The sequence below is a fragment of the Mycteria americana genome, chromosome 24 (assembly GCF_035582795.1).
Source record: "Mycteria americana isolate JAX WOST 10 ecotype Jacksonville Zoo and Gardens chromosome 24, USCA_MyAme_1.0, whole genome shotgun sequence".
Classification (NCBI taxonomy): domain Eukaryota; kingdom Metazoa; phylum Chordata; class Aves; order Ciconiiformes; family Ciconiidae; genus Mycteria; species Mycteria americana.
Genome location: NC_134388.1, coordinates 6,359,997 through 6,375,893, shown reverse-complemented (window position 1 = coordinate 6,375,893; position 15,897 = coordinate 6,359,997). Strand labels below are relative to the sequence as shown.

Here is a 15,897-nt window from a genome sequence, read left to right as displayed (position 1 = left end):
GCGGGGGCTCAGCCCTGGGGGCGAGGGGACGGGCTGGGTCCGGGCTGGGGCTGGCGAGGCGGGCGGCAGGTCCCCGCGGCTGGAGGAGGGGGAAGCCGCCTCTTCCCGCGCTGCACGAGGCCCCGGTGCCGCCCGGCGGGGTCCGTCCCCGGCCCGGGGAAGGGGGGCGGGGGGGGGGGGAGCTGGCTCGGGCCGCCCCGGCAGCGGGGCCCGGGGCAGGGACGCGAACGGGCGTTTCCCGGGGCAGCGCCCGCAGCGCTCCCTCCCCGGCGGGGCGGATGGGCCGGCGGCCGCCGGGCTCCGGAGCCCCGCGGGGGGAAGCGCCCGGCCGGGCCCCGCCCGGCCCCGCAGCGGGGGCTGCGCTGCCGAGGGCCGGGGTGCCGGCACCCCCGCGAGGGGCCGGGGCCGCCGGGCGGAGCGGAGCGGCCCGGCCGCCGGTCCCGCCGGCGAGGGCTGTGCCGGCGGGGGGAGCTGCGGAGCCCGCCCGGTCCCCGGCCCGGCCCCGCCGCCCGCCCCCGGCCCGGCCCCGCCGCCGGCCCCCGGCCCGCCCCGGCCCGCCCCCGCCGCGGCGGCGGGCGCCACTCGGCCGCCGGTGGCCTCGGCGGCGGCAGCGGCAGGGGCAGGATGCGGGCGGGCCGCGGCGCGGCGGGCGGGGAGGCGGCGGCCGAGGAGGAGGCGGCCGAGGCGGCCAAGCGCGGCGGGGCGGCGGCGGCGGCGGCGGGGCGGGCGCGGGGCCGCGGCGGGAAGGGGTCCCCGAACGGCGAGTGCCGGCGCGGGGAGCCGCCGCGGAGCCCCGGCCCGGAGCCGCCCCGCGAGCCCAAGGTCTCCTTCTCCTGCGGCGGCGGCGGCGGCGGCGGCGGCGCGTCCCCCGGCGGGGCCAAGGCGGCCGAGGAGGGCGCGGGCGAGGATGCGGGCGAGGAGGCCCGCGGCAGCCAGGCCAGCTTCATGCAGCGGCAGTTCGGGGCGATGCTCCAGCCCGGCGTCAACAAGTTCTCGCTGCGGATGTTCGGCTCCCAGAAGGCGGTGGAGCGGGAGCAGGAGCGCGTCAAGTCGGCGGGGGCCTGGATCATCCACCCCTACAGCGACTTCAGGTGCGCGCCCGGCCGGGCGGGGGGCGAGCGCCGCGCCCGGGGCCCCGCGCCCGGCTGCGTCCCGCGGGGCCGGAGCGTGGAGCCGGGCCGGTGCCATCCGGCCCTGGCGGCCGCGGGCGGGGACGGGGGGGGGCGAGCGGAGCCCGGGAAGGGGCGGCCGGGCCGGGCCGGGCCGAGGCGGGCCCCGGGAGAGGGCACCTTGAGCCGTGCTGGAGGGGGCAGCGCGGATGCCGCTCGCCCGCGAGCAGGGAGGGGCTGGCGGCCGGGCCTCCCCCTCCCCAGCGGAGCCGCGGTCGATCCGGGGATGCCGAGAGCCCTCCGCTCCGAAGGGGCTGCCCGGGCAAGGGCATCCCCTCGTCCTTCCCGGGGCCTCAGGGCGGCTCGGCCCAGCACGGGGCCCTCCGGAGCCCCACCGGGCGTCTGCTCTGCCCCCAAAGCGCCCCGGGAAGGTGTCAGCCTCCCCTCGCGCGGCCGGGCTCTGGGCTGGAGGCCGTGCTGCTCTCCCCGCTGCCAAGCAGAGCTTGGCGAAGGCTCCCCCTCCCCCGGGGAGGCCTGATCCCGTCCCTAAGATGCAGGGGGTTGAGGAGGGATTCATCTCGCTCCCACGAGGACCAGAGTCCTCAAGACCCAGCCCGCGTGGCTTCCAGACGAGGAATGGCAAACCTGGGGAGAGAGGCTCGGCAGCTCCCTCTCCTTTCCACCCCCTGAGCCCCGGGGGAGCTCCGAAGTGGCGAACGCTTCTCGGGTCGTGTGCCCGCTACCGGGAGGGATGTACGGCTCGACCGGCTGGGCAGGCGGCACGGCACCTTGCAGGCACGGGTGGCCGAGACCTCGCTGGTGAGCCAGCCATCAGGACCCCTGGTCCAGCGACCTCGAAGGGGCTGGGGGGAGCGAGGGGCTCAGCTCCGAGATGTTCTGCTGCTGTTCTGGTGCGTGGTTTGGGGAGGCTCGAGGGAGGGTTCGTTGGGTGCTGGTGTGAGGGGTGCCACCGAGCCAGACCCTGGGATCTGCTCACCGCTGGCGCTGGCAGGTCCCCGCTGGCGCAGGGGTCCCCAGGGCAGGTGGAGATGGCCCTGGGCGGTGGGGTCTGCCAGCGCCTGCACCTCCTGCTCCCGCCCTCGTGCACTGCTCCTGGGCTGATCTGGCATCTTCCAGGGGAGCAGCTGGAGGCCCTCGGCCTCCTCTCGGGGCTGACCTCCCACACGGGGGTCTTGTGCCCTTGCGGCAGACGTTCCCATTGGGAACCTGCTGAAGGTACCCATCGGAGCCCCTTCCTGGGCTTGCCGGCTGGGCACCAGGTCTGCTGCAGAGCCAGGGTGAGGAGCGGCTGCACCGCGTGGCCATCGCCGGTCCTGTGGCGGAGGGAGCTCTGCCGTCCCTGCCGTGACTGGGCAGGTGTGGCGGTGCCAGGCGGATCCCCGGCACCCAGGGGCTGGCGAGCCGGGGGACTCTGCCCCTCCATGCTGCCCGTGCTCCGCTTTGCCCTCGGCAGCTGCAGGCTGCAGGGGGAGGCCGGGAGCGGGGTGACGGCCTGGCTCCGCTGTGCCCTGCCACGAGTGCACGGGGCCAGAACCTGCCCTGCTCCTGCGGCCGACTCCAAGCTGGCAGAGCCCACGGTGCTGCTGAGAGCAGGGTCTCCCTGTGGTGAGCCCGCGGCAGGAGCGAGGCCTTGGAGGCTTCCCCGGGACGCAGCAGAGTCGCTCCCCGGGCTGGCGCTAGCAGCGGGCGGGCAGGCGCCGGTCTGCAGCGGGGTGACCTTGGGATGTCACCCTGGCCGGCCTGCCCGGAGCTGGCTCCATCCCTCCTGGAGTCGCTATCAAGTCTTGAAACCCATTGGGGAAGAGCCGCTGCCTGGGTTTTGATGCTGCAAGTGGCGTAGGAGAGTTCCCTGCCCAGCGGGGAGGAGCTGCAGGCAGAGCCACGGCATCGCCTGGGTCTACAAACGTGCACATAAACAGGATCGGCTCAAGGCAGGGCTGAAAGCCCGGTCGTGAGGAGCCCACTCTGCTTGTGCGTGTTGAGGACATGTGTCCATCTGTTCCACGTTGTCCTGCCTTAAAAAAAAAAAAAAATGTTTATCTAGTAATGATAATGGAGCATGAACCCAGCCGTGTTTGCCCTGCAAAACCCATTTTCCCACCTTAAGATAAAATCATTACGCATCTGCATACGTGACATCATTTCATAATCAGAGTCATTTAGAGATCGTGTGTCCTATGATTATTCATGCAAAATTCAGGGGCAGACTTGCTCCAGGAATGAAAGTTGCTATTTACATAAATATTGAATTATTAGGAAGCAGCCTGGGTGGCTGCTTGAGAGCACGAGCTGCAAATCCGGTAAAAGGGACCTTGTAAATTGTGCGCTGAAGTAGCCAGTGTCCAGCAGAGCCGCCTCCTCGGGTGGGGTGCTCAGTTGTCTTCTCTGTCTTTGCCGCTTCTGGTCTTTATCAATGGGAGGAAAAAAACCCCAGCTAACATCGACTTTTTTGTTATTTCTGTTGGTGTTTCTGCAACTGGGGTATCGCTCTTGGAGTGGGATTGGGAGCCAGGGGGCTGCATCCAGCCCTCGTTTCGCAGTGACCTGGGGCATGTTGCTGGTCTGGCTCCCATCTTCACACCCCGTACGCGCCTGGGAGCCAGGCAGGGGCGTGCGGGGGCTGAGGTGCTGTGAAGCCTCGGGAGCAGAGACCCACGTGGGGCCAGGGCCGAGGAGGAGGCCGGTGGCAATCCCGGGGGCGCAGGAGCCCAGGCGCTGGGGAGCGGGTGCTCCAGCTCCGCGGTCGATCCCTTCCCCTTCTCGCGCGGCGAGAGACTTGCATAAGCCCGGGAGGAGGATTCAGCCCAGGCGCCTCGCGGGATGCAGCAGTGATACGGAGAGCTGCACGCAGCTGGTGATTCAGTGGTGGCGGTGGCGGTGCCTGTCTTCCCGTGACCACCACGGGGCTGCCTGATGCGGCTGTGCCGGCATCCCCTCCCGCCAGCCCGGCACTCGCAGCCTTCCGTGAGCCGTGGGGCTGGGGCTGAGCTGTGGATTTTCACTGCTGGCGAATCTCTCATGCAAGAGCCGGTCCCACACCTGAATCTGGGGTGAAGCTGCATCCAGAGCATGTGTCCCTGGTGCTGCTTGGCCGGAGCCTTCCTCTTCCGGGCTTAAAATGGTTTCTGGGGCTTGGCTGCTGCCTGGGTGGTGCCGCCGGCCTGTTGGTGCCACCGCCGGGGCTCCTGAGCAGAGGGACTGGGCTCGCTGGCTGCTGTTGCTCCCGATGTGCGTGCCAGCGCTGCGTGCTGCTGCTGGTCCTGGTGTTACCGTTCCCTCTGGGGAGGGTGTCGGGGAGCTCTTCTCCCCCTCGGCAGAGTCAGTGCGGGGCAGTCGGACCTGGGGGGTGCTGAAAGCCGCTGCTCGGTCATCAGGGAAGAAAGGCAGTGACCGACTCCCTGGGAGGATTGTGAAGGTTTGGGTCCTTGAGCGGTTTGCAAAGCCATAAAGGGGATAAACCCCCCTCCCATCCCCAGGGACCTCTGGGGTAAAAGGCTTTTCCAGGGGAGAGCAGCACCAGTCATTCATCACAACTGGCTGTACTGGGACTCAGGGGCACGGACGGTGCGTTGGGTGCTGTACCTCACCGCTTGCTTGGCTCGGGCAACCTTCTGCCGTTGGCTTCTTAACCCACTTCTAAGAGCGACCTCATTTTTAGAATATGAGTATTTAGTGCAAGTTTGCGAAGCACCGACCCCGCACCGCTCCTGCACCGATCCGGTGCTGCTCCCGCCTGCCGGGCAGCCCCGATCCGGGCTGAGGGGCTCGGCCCTTGGGGGCACCCCCTGCAGAGCGGGGTCTCGGGGAGCTTTGTCTGCCCGGGCAGGCTGGTGAGCAGGGAGCTCAGCGCCCGGCCGGTGGGATCACCGTAGAGGGGAGCGCTGTGTTGCACTGAGCGTGCTGAGGTGGCTGGATCGTCCCCAGCAGCCCCCCGGAGCTCTGCGTGCCGGCCGCAGAGCTGAGTGGGGACGTCCCTGGTGTCCTGTGGCCGTGCCCCCCTGGACGGCTCGGGGGGCTTCTCCTGGCCCCCTCCCAGGCGGTAACAGCGGGTGGATGGGGAGGCTTTGCTGGTGTGGCTGCTGGGATTGCCTCGTCTGGCCTCGGGGTCTCCATCGGGGTTTTGGAGGTGCCGGGGAGGCGGCAGCTCTGCAGAGGGACGTGCTCCGGGGTCTCGGGAGTGTGGTGGGACCCCTGGGACTTGCTGCGGGGCAGTGCAGGGGCTCGGCTCCGACTCGGCTCCTGGCCAGGACCCGTGGGGCAGCACCGCTGTGCCAGGCTTTGGGCAGGCGATGGAGTTAGGAACGCAGCAGCCCCCGCTCGCAGAGGCTTTTGGCATCTTCTGTCACCATCACTGTCGTTCAATTGGGTCAGGAGCAAGGGAGGGGGTGCCGAGGATCCTAATTAATTTGTTTGCAGATATTTTTAGTAGCCTGGATTGGATCTTTTTGTCTATGCACGCACTGCCCTCCGAGGAAGAAAGCGTTGGCATCACACCCAGGTCCCCGAAGAGATCACACAGAGTCAGTCGTGTGTGTTGGGGGGGATCAGGAGCAGTTTATCTTTCTCAGCAGGCCGAATTCTGCCCTGGCTCAGCCAGGTTGCAAAGGGATTTGAGCCAGAGGAGAGTTTTGCCCAGCTGGCATGGTTATTTAATCTTTGTTCTTCACAGCTTTGCATGGCTAACGCCCCCATGGGACTCGCTTTGTGCAGCAGGGTCAGTTTGCGGTCCGAGCTGCCGGGGGGTTTGCAGGACAGATCCAGCCCGGAGCCGCCGTGGTGGGCTGCCCCGGCCCCAGCAGCGGCTCTGCTGGCATCTCTGGGGGGTCGTGCCGTGCGGCCGGAGCCTGGGGCTCCGGCAGGGCCCACCACGGCCATGGCCTCGCTGCCCACGGGGGGGTCGTGGGGCACTGGAGCTGCTCGGGGCCGGCGGCCGGAGCTCGTCCGTGGGGGCGTGGGGGGAGCACAGCCCGCTCCTCCCGGCTGGCAGCTGGCGAGGGTACCCTGGAGAGGACCCTGGGTGTGAAGTCATCGTTGTGCAGCAGTGACATCACTCACGGTTGCCACGGCAACGTCTCACATGGGGAAGGTGTCATTGGAGAAAGGTCAGGAGCCGGGATGCTCGGCTCCTTCTGGTCCTGCGCTAATCTGCACGGTGGGGGGGATGGATCCAGCCCAGCTCCCGTTCCTGCGTGCAAGAGGCCAGCCCCTCGTCCCCCCGTCCCTGCCAGCGTGGCCAGGGCACCGCGTGGCCAGGGCACCCCCTGCTCGTCGGCCCGCAGCTCCCGGGGGCTCCTGCCCGGGGCGGGCAGCGCGGCAGGGTGGGCTGAGGGGAGAGGTGTGGGCAAGGGTCCCGGGTGTCTGCGTGCGTGGCACTGGGGAGCATCCTCCCTTCTGCGCCCAGGGTGAGCGCCGGGGAGCGAGGGGCTGGAGTCCCCTCCGCACCGTCCTGCCGGGACAGGGCTGCTGTGACCTTGCGGGCGCTCGGAAAGGTCATCGGTGGCCCAGAAGATGGGTACAAGGAGAAAGGAGAGAAGGAGGTGGCGGAGGAGCCGCGCAGCCCAGGCAGAGGCAAAGGCGGCCGCCCGCCCCCTCCGCCGTCTGACCGGGGCTGCGGGCGATGCCGGCTCCAGCTGCAGCTGTACGTGATCTGCTGCGCCGGGAGCGGCGGCGGCTCCTTCCGCCACGGCCGTGCTGCCGGGGTCCAACGCGCAGCCCCCGCCCTGCGCGCCCCCAAAACCAGGGCCGCAGCCTGGTCCAGGGAGGCGCTGGGGTGGGGTGGCCCCGGCTGTCCCTGGGGCCCCTGTCCCCCGTCCTCGGATCCCCACTCTGGGAGCGGGGAGGGGTGGGGGCTTCTCCCAGGGCAGCGATGGGGGAGGCCCTGCGCTCCCATCCCGTCTCCGTGAGCGACCTTGAGCGCCGCCTGCGGAGAGCGCGATGGCCCCGCCGCGGCGGGGGGTTTGGAGATGGGGGTGGTCCCCGGCCCACAGGCTGCCCCAGGGGTCTCCCCCACCGGCGCCTGCCTCATTGTTCTCCCCTCACCCCAGGACCTGCCTGGGTTTGGGTGCTCAGGGCAGACCTCCGGCCAAACCGGCACGGCAGGAGGAGCCCACTGCAGCCGACAGCCCCCGGCCTCATCCTGCACCCGCCTCTGCACTTGCGCAGCCCTTCCTCAACCGGTGGGACTGCGCTGGCCTGCAGGATCAGGCCTGGGGGCAGGTTGGAGTGGGGGGAGCAGGGTGCGGTCCCTGGGGAGAGCAGAGGGGTGGCCGAGGTGGCATCGGCGTGACAGCACCCCGGTAGCATGGGTCCTTAGGGGTGACAGCACCCTGGTAGCGTGGGTCCCTTAGGGCAGGGCGTGATGGCTGGGTCCCCTTGACGCGGGGGGCAGCTGCGGGGCACCGGTGACACCCTCCTCCCTCCTCTCGCTCCCCAGGTTTTACTGGGACTTCACGATGCTGCTCTTCATGGTGGGCAACCTGATCATCATTCCCGTGGGCATCACCTTCTTCAAGGAGGAGACCACGGCGCCCTGGATCGTGTTCAACGTGGTCTCCGACACCTTCTTCCTGATGGACCTGGTGCTGAACTTCCGGACGGGGATTGTCATTGAGGACAACACGGAAATCATCCTGGACCCCGAGAGGATCAAGAAGAAGTACCTCAAGACCTGGTTTGTGGTGGACTTTGTCTCCTCCATCCCTGTGGACTACGTCTTCCTCATTGTGGAGAAGGGCATAGACTCGGAGGTGTACAAGACGGCCCGCGCCCTCCGCATCGTCCGCTTCACCAAGATCCTCAGCCTCCTGCGGCTCCTCCGCCTCTCCCGGCTCATCCGCTACATCCACCAGTGGGAGGAGGTAAGGGTCCTGCGGGACGCAGCCTGGGTCCCTCCTCCGGCAGCGGCGGGACCGGCGGGAGAGAGCAGGAGCTGGGGGGGGCCCTGCAAGGGCGGTGGGGCTCGGGGCTGCCCAAGGAGCTGGCGGGTTGGACGGGGTCTGTGGGGCCGGTGGGCGACTGTGACCCTCCCTGGAAGGGGGAGGCTCTGGGTGTCCCTGGGCGTCCCCCGCCTTCCCCTCTGCTCTGTCCCCGGGGGACAGCCGGGACATGAGGGCGCTCCCGGTCTGCTTCAGCGCAAAGGCAGTCCCTCCGGCTCCGGGCCCACTGAGTGCCGCAGCCGAGCCGTGCCCTGTGCGCGTGTGTGTGTGCCCGGGTGCTGGGGTTTGCACAGCTGGTCCCACCACCCATGGGTGACAGCATGGCCAGCACAAGCAGGCGTGCCGCCCCATGCTCAGCTCCCCGTGTGCCGGGACAGGGGACGCTCCTTGCCTGCGGTCCCCTCTGGCTCCCTGCTCCACCAGAACCTTGGGGAACGCCGAGGGGGGCTGCAGGAGCCCCAGCCCCTCGGGGGCAGCGGGACCCCTGGGTCCCCAGCGCAGGAGTCGGGGTGCCGCTCGGGCTCGGTGCACCCAGGGCCGCGTGGGCTGTGAGGTGACGTGCCTTTGTGTCAGGATGTGGCACGCTCGGCTTTGCCACGTGGCTCCGGTGTGTGGGCCGGCACCTCCCGGCAGCTCTGCTGGCTGGGGCCGTGCAGGTGCTCGCTGCAGCGCAGAGCCAGCTGCGCGCCCGCGGGCTGGAGGGACAGCGAGCACCTTTTCTCCTTCTCCTGCTCCGCTGCCGCGTGTGTCCCCGGGCCCGGCGGGGGCACCTGCGGCTCTTGGCCGGGTGTCCCCCCCGTGCAGGCTCCGGCGGGCAGGAGCGCAGCCTGCGCAGCCGGACCCGCGGTGCAGCCTGGGCACGGTGTCATCTGCTCTGCTGGCTGCAGGGATGGCACCCGACCCCGCTTCCTGCGCCTCCACCATGCAAAGACGCTCGGCCGCTCTGCGAGCTGGCGCGGGTGCCGGGGGTTTGTGCCTGGCAGTCCCTGCCGCGGCCCTGCCCCGTTCTGTCAGGGGTCTGGCTCTGTCCTGGCCTGATCCTGCGATGGGAAATCCCCCAACGACCCGCACAGGGCTCTTCCCGCGGCTCCGTGGGGGCTCAGCCTCCCCGCACGCACAGGGCTGAGCTTGTCTGTCCCGGCCGGTGCCCGGCAGAGCCCCGAGCCTCGCAGCGCTGCTGGGGGCTGCCCCCGGTTCCTGGGGCAGAGGGGTGGGGGAACGGCTGCCGCTCCAGTCAGTCTGCCCACATCGCCCCCCGCATCCCACCCTGCCCTGCACCCTTCTCCCACACCGGCCTTTGGGGCCGGGCTCTGCTGCAGGAGCACCCTGCGGCTCCTGCAAACCCCCAAACGAGGTGTGTCCGTCCCCCCCCGTCCCTCCCCTGCCAGGGCTCCGGCTCTGCGCCCTTTTCACTTTCAGATTGGATTTAGCAGGGAGAGCCCCGGGATGAGTTAAACCCGTGCGTGGCTGCGCAGATTATCCTGGTAATCGCATCGGCTTACGGGGGACGGGACGGGAGCGTGGCCTCGATCCCCCCCGGGACCTCGCCTGCTCTCGGCGGTGCCGCGGTCGGGGCTGGCGGATGCTGCGGGAGCGTCTCCGGGGGGGCTGCGCTTGCCTGATTTTGCCCCCAGCAGCCTTGGCAGGGGCTGGGAGAGGGGCAGGGAGGGGCTGCCCGGGGGGCGATTGCCGCTGGCCAGAGTGAGGAAGGGACGTGACCGAGGCCGGCAGAGATGGGGCTGGGGCTGCTCCTGCCTGTCCTCACCCCGGGCTGCCCCTTCCCCAGCCCCTCGTGTTCCACCTTGTTCCCTCCCCATCACATCGCACCGGCTCTGCCTCGTCCTGCCCGCACCGCGTGCCCTGCCTGGGCAGGCAGCCTCAGAGCCCAGGGCTGGGCCCAGAGGAAGAAGGGGAGCCCGTGCCCGTGCCCTTGCCCGTGCCCTTGCCCGTGCCCTTGCCCGTGCCCTTGCCCTTGCCCTTGCCCTTGCCCTGCCTTTGCCGTGCCCTTGCCGCGCAGCTGCTCCATGTGATGCTGTAGGGCTCCAACCTTCGATCTGCAGCGCGGGGGAGACTGGGGATTTCACTGCCAGGGGGTTAATTTATTATTTTCTTTCTTTTTCCTCCCCCTTGAATTCACCTTTTCTGGACCCTAAAAATATTAAAGGAAAAAGAACAAGTCCTCAGCCCGTGGCTCAGTTTGCACCCAGGAGCATACCTCTCTGCCCCCTGGGTTTGCCTGTGCGGGTGCCCGGGGGCGAGAGGTGCTAAGGCCGGGCTGGGACCGGGATGCGGCCGGTCACAGGGGCTGGGAGCCAGGGGAGTGTGCTCGGGGAGCGAGCAGCCGCTGCTGGAGGCATGTCCTTCGCAAGCCCCTCCACTGCCGGGGCTCCCGTCCTGGGAGCACTGTGGTGGGTCCCCGTGGTCGCGGCTCCCTCCTGCACCCGCCCTGGGGACTGTCCCAGGGTGTCACTGGTGGGTCTCAGTGCTTGATGCTCTTGTAGCCACCGGCCCGGGGGGGGGGACGCAGCCCCGTCCCTGTCAGGGTGGGATCTCTGGCAGAGCAGACTGCGTGGAGCCGCCCTGGCCGCTCTCCCCAGATCGGGGTCTCCCTCCAGCCCCACCCTGACGTGGGCACCTCGGACCCTCAAAGCTGCCCCGTGGCCGAGCCCGGCCCCCCGCACCCGCTGTGCCGGGAGCTGCCCCGCTCCCTCCCCAGCGCCCAGCGTATTTGGCTCTCCCTGAGCATCCACCAGCGCCGGCTTATCCTCATCAATGCTCACAGCCATTAGTGCTTTCCAGGGCGGCAGCATGGCGGCATCCCGCTGGCTATAAATAGGCAGGTGGAGCGCAGCCGCCTCGGGGAGGGCTGGGTCGGGCCAGCTGCGAGTGCCTGTTTGAGCCGGGGCCCTGTGGGTCAGTGCCCCGAGCGGGGCCGGGCAGGGGGGGGGACAGTCCCTGTGCTCACCCCGGCCCCTCCACCCGCAGATCTTCCACATGACCTACGACCTGGCCAGCGCGGTGATGAGGATCATCAACCTCATCGGCATGATGCTGCTGCTCTGCCACTGGGACGGCTGCCTCCAGTTCCTCGTGCCCATGCTGCAGGACTTCCCCCAGAACTGCTGGGTCTCCATCAACGGGATGGTGGTGAGTGCCAGCCCCAACCCTGCCGCGCTCCCCGTCCTGCTCCCCTCGGGCCCCATCCATCCCTGTGTCATCCGGCCTCTCTCCACTGACCCCCGGAGATGCCGTCCCCGCGCCGGCTGGTGCCCCGACAGCGCGAGCGCGGAGGGTGTGCAGGGCACCCCGCGCCTGCTGCGGCCGGGCTCCCTGGCGAGGTCTCGCAGGACGCGGGGGCAGCGGATCGATCCGGGCGGGCGGAAGATGCTGACATAGCTCTCTGCCCCGTCCCCTGCCGCCTTCTCCTGCTAATTAGCAACAAAGCTGCTATTAATAAATAATGGGCCACGTTTCTAACTGCTCCCTCTCAGCCCTGCAGCCTGCTACAAATGGCTCTTCTCCTTCCGTCCGTCTTGTCCCATTCTGCCAGTGTTTCCATCTCTGCTCCATTCCCCCGCACCTGGCTTCCTCCCCTTCCTCTCCCTCCCGTCTCGCGCTTCTCTTTCCCTGCCTGCTTTGCTCCCTGGGGGGAATCCAGGGCTTCGCATGAGGCTGGGCCGGAGGATTCCTGCCCCAGGAGCCACCAGCCCGTCCCTGCCTGCAGCTGCCTGCTGTCCCAGCCGCGTCTGCAGGCTCCTGAGCGTGAGTGGTGCAGGAACTCGGTGGCTTCCACAAACCCAGAGCTTGTTCCCGTCACAGCATTTCACAGGGGCTCGCTGCGCTTGTCTATCAGCTTAAAAAAAAAAAATAGCGACACAACTGACTACCTGAAGCGAAGCCAGGCGGGCGGCGAGGTGCCGAAACCCGCTGGGAAGGAGCGGGGTGCTGCAGATCCCCGCGGCCCCAGCCGTGCCTGGCGTTTGGGTTGGTTTGGATCTCACCTGCAAGGTGAGACCATCAAAAACAAACAGGCAGACAAACAAATCCTGTGGCTGAGTGCTGTCGGGAGATGCAGGCAGAGAACCTGGATCACCCGCCGGGCCTGAGCCAGGGCGTCGTACCCACGAGTGCCTGCGCACACACACGTGCGAGCAGCTGTGCACCGGCCCGGGCTGAGCACCGCCGCCGTCCCTGTCGCTGCAGAACGACTCCTGGAGCGAGCTGTACTCCTTTGCCCTCTTCAAGTCGATGAGCCACATGCTCTGCATCGGCTATGGGAAGCAGGCGCCCGAGAGCATGACGGACATCTGGCTGACGATGCTGAGCATGATTGTGGGGGCCACCTGCTACGCCATGTTCATCGGCCACGCCACCGCCCTCATCCAGTCGCTGGACTCCTCCCGGCGCCAGTACCAGGAGAAGGTAAGACTGGGCTGGACGGGGACCACGGTTCCTGTCCTGCACCCGGCCGTTGCAGCCCCTCCTGGAGCCGCAGCGGCGCCTGCGGGTGCAGCCAGGCAGGGCGAGAGCCCCATATCGGTACCATCCGTGGGGCAGGGACGGGGCGGTGGAGCGGGACCTGCCAGGCAGGAGGGGCCCGGGACCCACCCCATGGAGCAGGGACGTGGGTGGGGAGTCCCGGCCCCGCAGCCCCAGCCCATCTGGGCGCTGACGCCCCTTCTCCCCACAGTACAAGCAAGTGGAGCAGTACATGTCCTTCCACAAGCTGCCCGCTGACTTCCGCCAGAAGATCCACGACTACTACGAGCACCGCTACCAGGGCAAGATGTTCGACGAGGACAGCATCCTGGGGGAGCTCAACGAGCCCCTGCGCGAGGTGAGGGCCCCGGGGGGCCGGAGAGCCGGCTGTGGGATGCTGCGGTGAGGAACGGGACCGCCCCACCCACGGTGAGGGCCCGCACGCTCCCTGCCGCGGGGCAGGCTGCGGGTCCCACTGGCTCCTGCAGCGCGCGTGCGTGGGGTCGAGCACCTCTTGCTCTGGCTTTGCAGCTCCAAGTGTGAGTGTGCCCATGCGCAATCGTGTCTGCGTGCTGGGGTGTCTTTGTGCTGACCCCTCTGTGTTCCTGCGCCTGCCCTGAGGGAAGCCACGTCCCTGCCTCCCGGTCCCTCACCTCCTTCCCCTGCAGGAAATTGTGAACTTCAACTGCCGCAAGCTGGTGGCCTCGATGCCGCTGTTTGCCAACGCGGACCCTAACTTCGTCACAGCGATGCTCACCAAGCTGAAGTTTGAGGTGTTTCAGCCGGGCGACTACATCATCCGCGAGGGCACCATCGGCAAGAAGATGTACTTCATCCAGCACGGGGTGGTCAGCATCCTCACCAAGGGCAACAAGGAGATGAAACTCTCTGACGGCTCCTACTTCGGAGGTGAGCGCTGGCGGGGCTGAGCCCAGGTCCCCTCCCGGGGTCTGCGAGAGGCACCGGGACACCCGCGTTGCCCCAGGGCCCCCACCACTCCGTGGTTCTCGCCCAGTGCTCCTGGCCTGTCCCCGTTTCCAGTCCTTGCTGGTGGTGGTTTGACTTTGGCACCGGTGTATCCTCCGCAGAAATCTGCCTGCTGACCCGTGGCCGGCGCACGGCCAGTGTCCGGGCAGACACCTACTGCCGCCTCTACTCGCTCTCGGTGGACAACTTCAACGAGGTGCTGGAGGAGTACCCCATGATGAGACGGGCCTTCGAGACCGTGGCCATCGACCGCCTCGACCGCATTGGTAGGGCACGGGGGGCTCTGGAGAGGGGTAGGGGGGCGAGGGGGCTGTCCCAGCAGCACGGGTACAGCCAGGGCTGGGGCGGGGGGGGGCCCAGCGTCGCCCTAGCGCAGGGTCTCATGGCGCTCCCCGTCCCGGCCCCCTCCCTGCAGGGAAGAAGAACTCGATCCTGCTCCACAAAGTGCAGCACGACCTCAACTCGGGCGTCTTCAACAACCAGGAGAACGAGATCATCCAGGAGATCGTCAAGTACGACCGGGAGATGGTGCAGCAGGCGGAGCTGCAGCAGCACACGGCCATGTACAGCCCCGTCCAGCCCCAGGTCACCTCCGCCATTGCCACCCTCCAGCAAGCCGTCGCCATGAGCTTCTGCCCGCAGATGGCCAGCCCGCTGGTGGGCTCCATGGCCCTGGGCTCGCCCCACATGATGCGCCGCTTGCAGTACGCCCAGGCCGTGCCCAGCCCCTTCGCCGTCTCCCCCGTCTTGCTGCAGCAGAGCCCCCCGCAGCAGCCGCAGACCCCCGTGCCCCACGCCAACCCCTCGCCCTCACAGGACCAGGCGCAGCCCGCGGCCCTGCCCGCCTCCACCAGCGCCTTCGCCACGGCCGCGGCCAGCCCGCCGTCCCAAAGCCCCCTGGCCAGCCGGACGTTCGCCTACGGAGGCGCCCCGGGGCAGCTGGGCTCCCAGCTCTCCCTCAGCCAGCAGCAGGCGCCCGGCTCGCCCCAGCGCCTGGCCGCCCACAAAAGCACACAGGCGCTGCACACCAGCAGCCTCAGCCAGGATTCGCGGCCCCTGTCGGCCTCGCAGCCCTCCCTGCCCCACGGGCTGGCGGCCAGCAGCACCCAGAGCCCCCCGGCCTCGGCCCGCGAGTCCTGTGCCTCCATCGGCGGGGGTCCGGCCGCTGCCTCGCCGGGCCCCGGCCCCCCGGCAGGGCTGCGGGGCCAGGCGCCCTCGCGGGGGGCCCCGGCCCACCCGGCGTCCGCGGGCTCGGTGCACGCGGGGCCGCCTGCCCTGCCGCAGGACTCGGCGGCAGCCCGCAAGGATTCGGCGGCCAGCACGCCCGACACGGACCCGGCCAAGTCCAGGCTGTCTTCCAACTTGTGACCTCCGCGCCACGCTGGGCGCGGGAGGGGGCTACGGCTGCGAGTCCCGTCCCGCCCCGCCGAGGAGCGCCGGGTGAGGGCCACGGCCGCCCCACCGGCTGCCTCCCCCCGCCGCGGTGCCGGCCCCGCTCCCCGGCTTCCTCCCGCCGCACGCTGCGGAGCGGGGCAGCTGCCGGGGGTGGGCAGGGGGCCTCCGCGCCCCCCACCCACCGCGGGGGCACGGCGGGGGGCTGGGCCGAGCCCCCGGCTGCGTCGCCTCTGACCAAAGTCTGGCCCCATCTCCCGCTCCCCACGGCGAAGCCCCGCTGCCCCCAGCCTCCCCGGCTGCCCCATAGAAGCCACAGCTGCATCGTCCCCCGTGATCAACTCTGTATATGATATATATGACCTGAATACATACCTGTGTGTGTGCATCCGCAGGACACCTCCCTGGGGCTTTAGGCACCCTGGCCCAGCCCCGGCGCCTGCGCCTGTCCCTGCCTCCCCTCCCACAGACCCAAGGCGAGGGGTGACGGTCCAGGACTGGAGGTAAGTTGGGGCGGGGGTCCGAGGGACGGTCGCCCTGAGGCTCGCGAGCACCGACTCCCCCGTAGTCAGCGTTAGGAGGGAGGCAGACGCCGGAGCCTGGGGGTGCCCCATGGGCAGGCGCTGCCCCACAGGCGGTCCCGGCTTGACGGCTGGGGAAGGCGCACACGGCCTGTACCGGCGTGCCTGTGTGCGTGCACCTACGGACGCATGTGTGTGCAGGTGTATGTGTGCAGGGTGTGTGTGCGCGTGGGTGTGTGCACGTATGCCTCTCTGCCTAGCACTCTGGAGCCTTCCACGTTGAATGTATGCAGCGACCGTGAGCGAGGGGCCCACGCCAGCCCAACGCCCTGTAGCTGCGCAGCCGGCGGGACAGGGCCCCGCTCCAAGCGTCCACCTTCCCATCCAGCCCATCCTGTGCAATAAACGTCAGCAACTGACAGAGCTACGCACGACTCCGTCTCTGCTTCTCCT

At 69.1% G+C, this 15,897-nt stretch overlaps 1 protein-coding gene across 1 annotated transcript; it reads left to right on the top strand.

The window, feature by feature from the left end:
* The first annotated feature begins 548 nt into the window (after window positions 1-548).
* Window positions 549-15,865, top strand: HCN2 (hyperpolarization activated cyclic nucleotide gated potassium and sodium channel 2). The gene is made up of 8 exons (XM_075524387.1): window positions 549-1,091; window positions 7,564-7,987; window positions 11,051-11,212; window positions 12,269-12,487; window positions 12,756-12,902; window positions 13,213-13,453; window positions 13,633-13,797; window positions 13,947-15,865. The coding sequence occupies exons 1-8, from the start codon at window positions 625-627 to the stop codon at window positions 14,897-14,899; spliced, it is 2,778 nt and encodes a 925-aa protein (XP_075380502.1). The 5' UTR covers window positions 549-624; the 3' UTR covers window positions 14,900-15,865.
* The last annotated feature ends 32 nt before the right edge of the window (window positions 15,866-15,897 follow it).

Excerpts from the sequence above, each read along its gene's own strand:
- HCN2 (XM_075524387.1), top strand. The coding sequence starts at position 625 with ATGCGGGCGGGCCGCGGCGCGGCGGGCGGGGAGGCGGCGGCCGAGGAG. Across the intron at positions 7,988-11,050 it reads ACATCCACCAGTGGGAGGAG|ATCTTCCACATGACCTACGA; the intron begins GTAAGGGTCCTG and ends CTCCACCCGCAG. Across the intron at positions 12,488-12,755 it reads GGCGCCAGTACCAGGAGAAG|TACAAGCAAGTGGAGCAGTA; the intron begins GTAAGACTGGGC and ends TTCTCCCCACAG.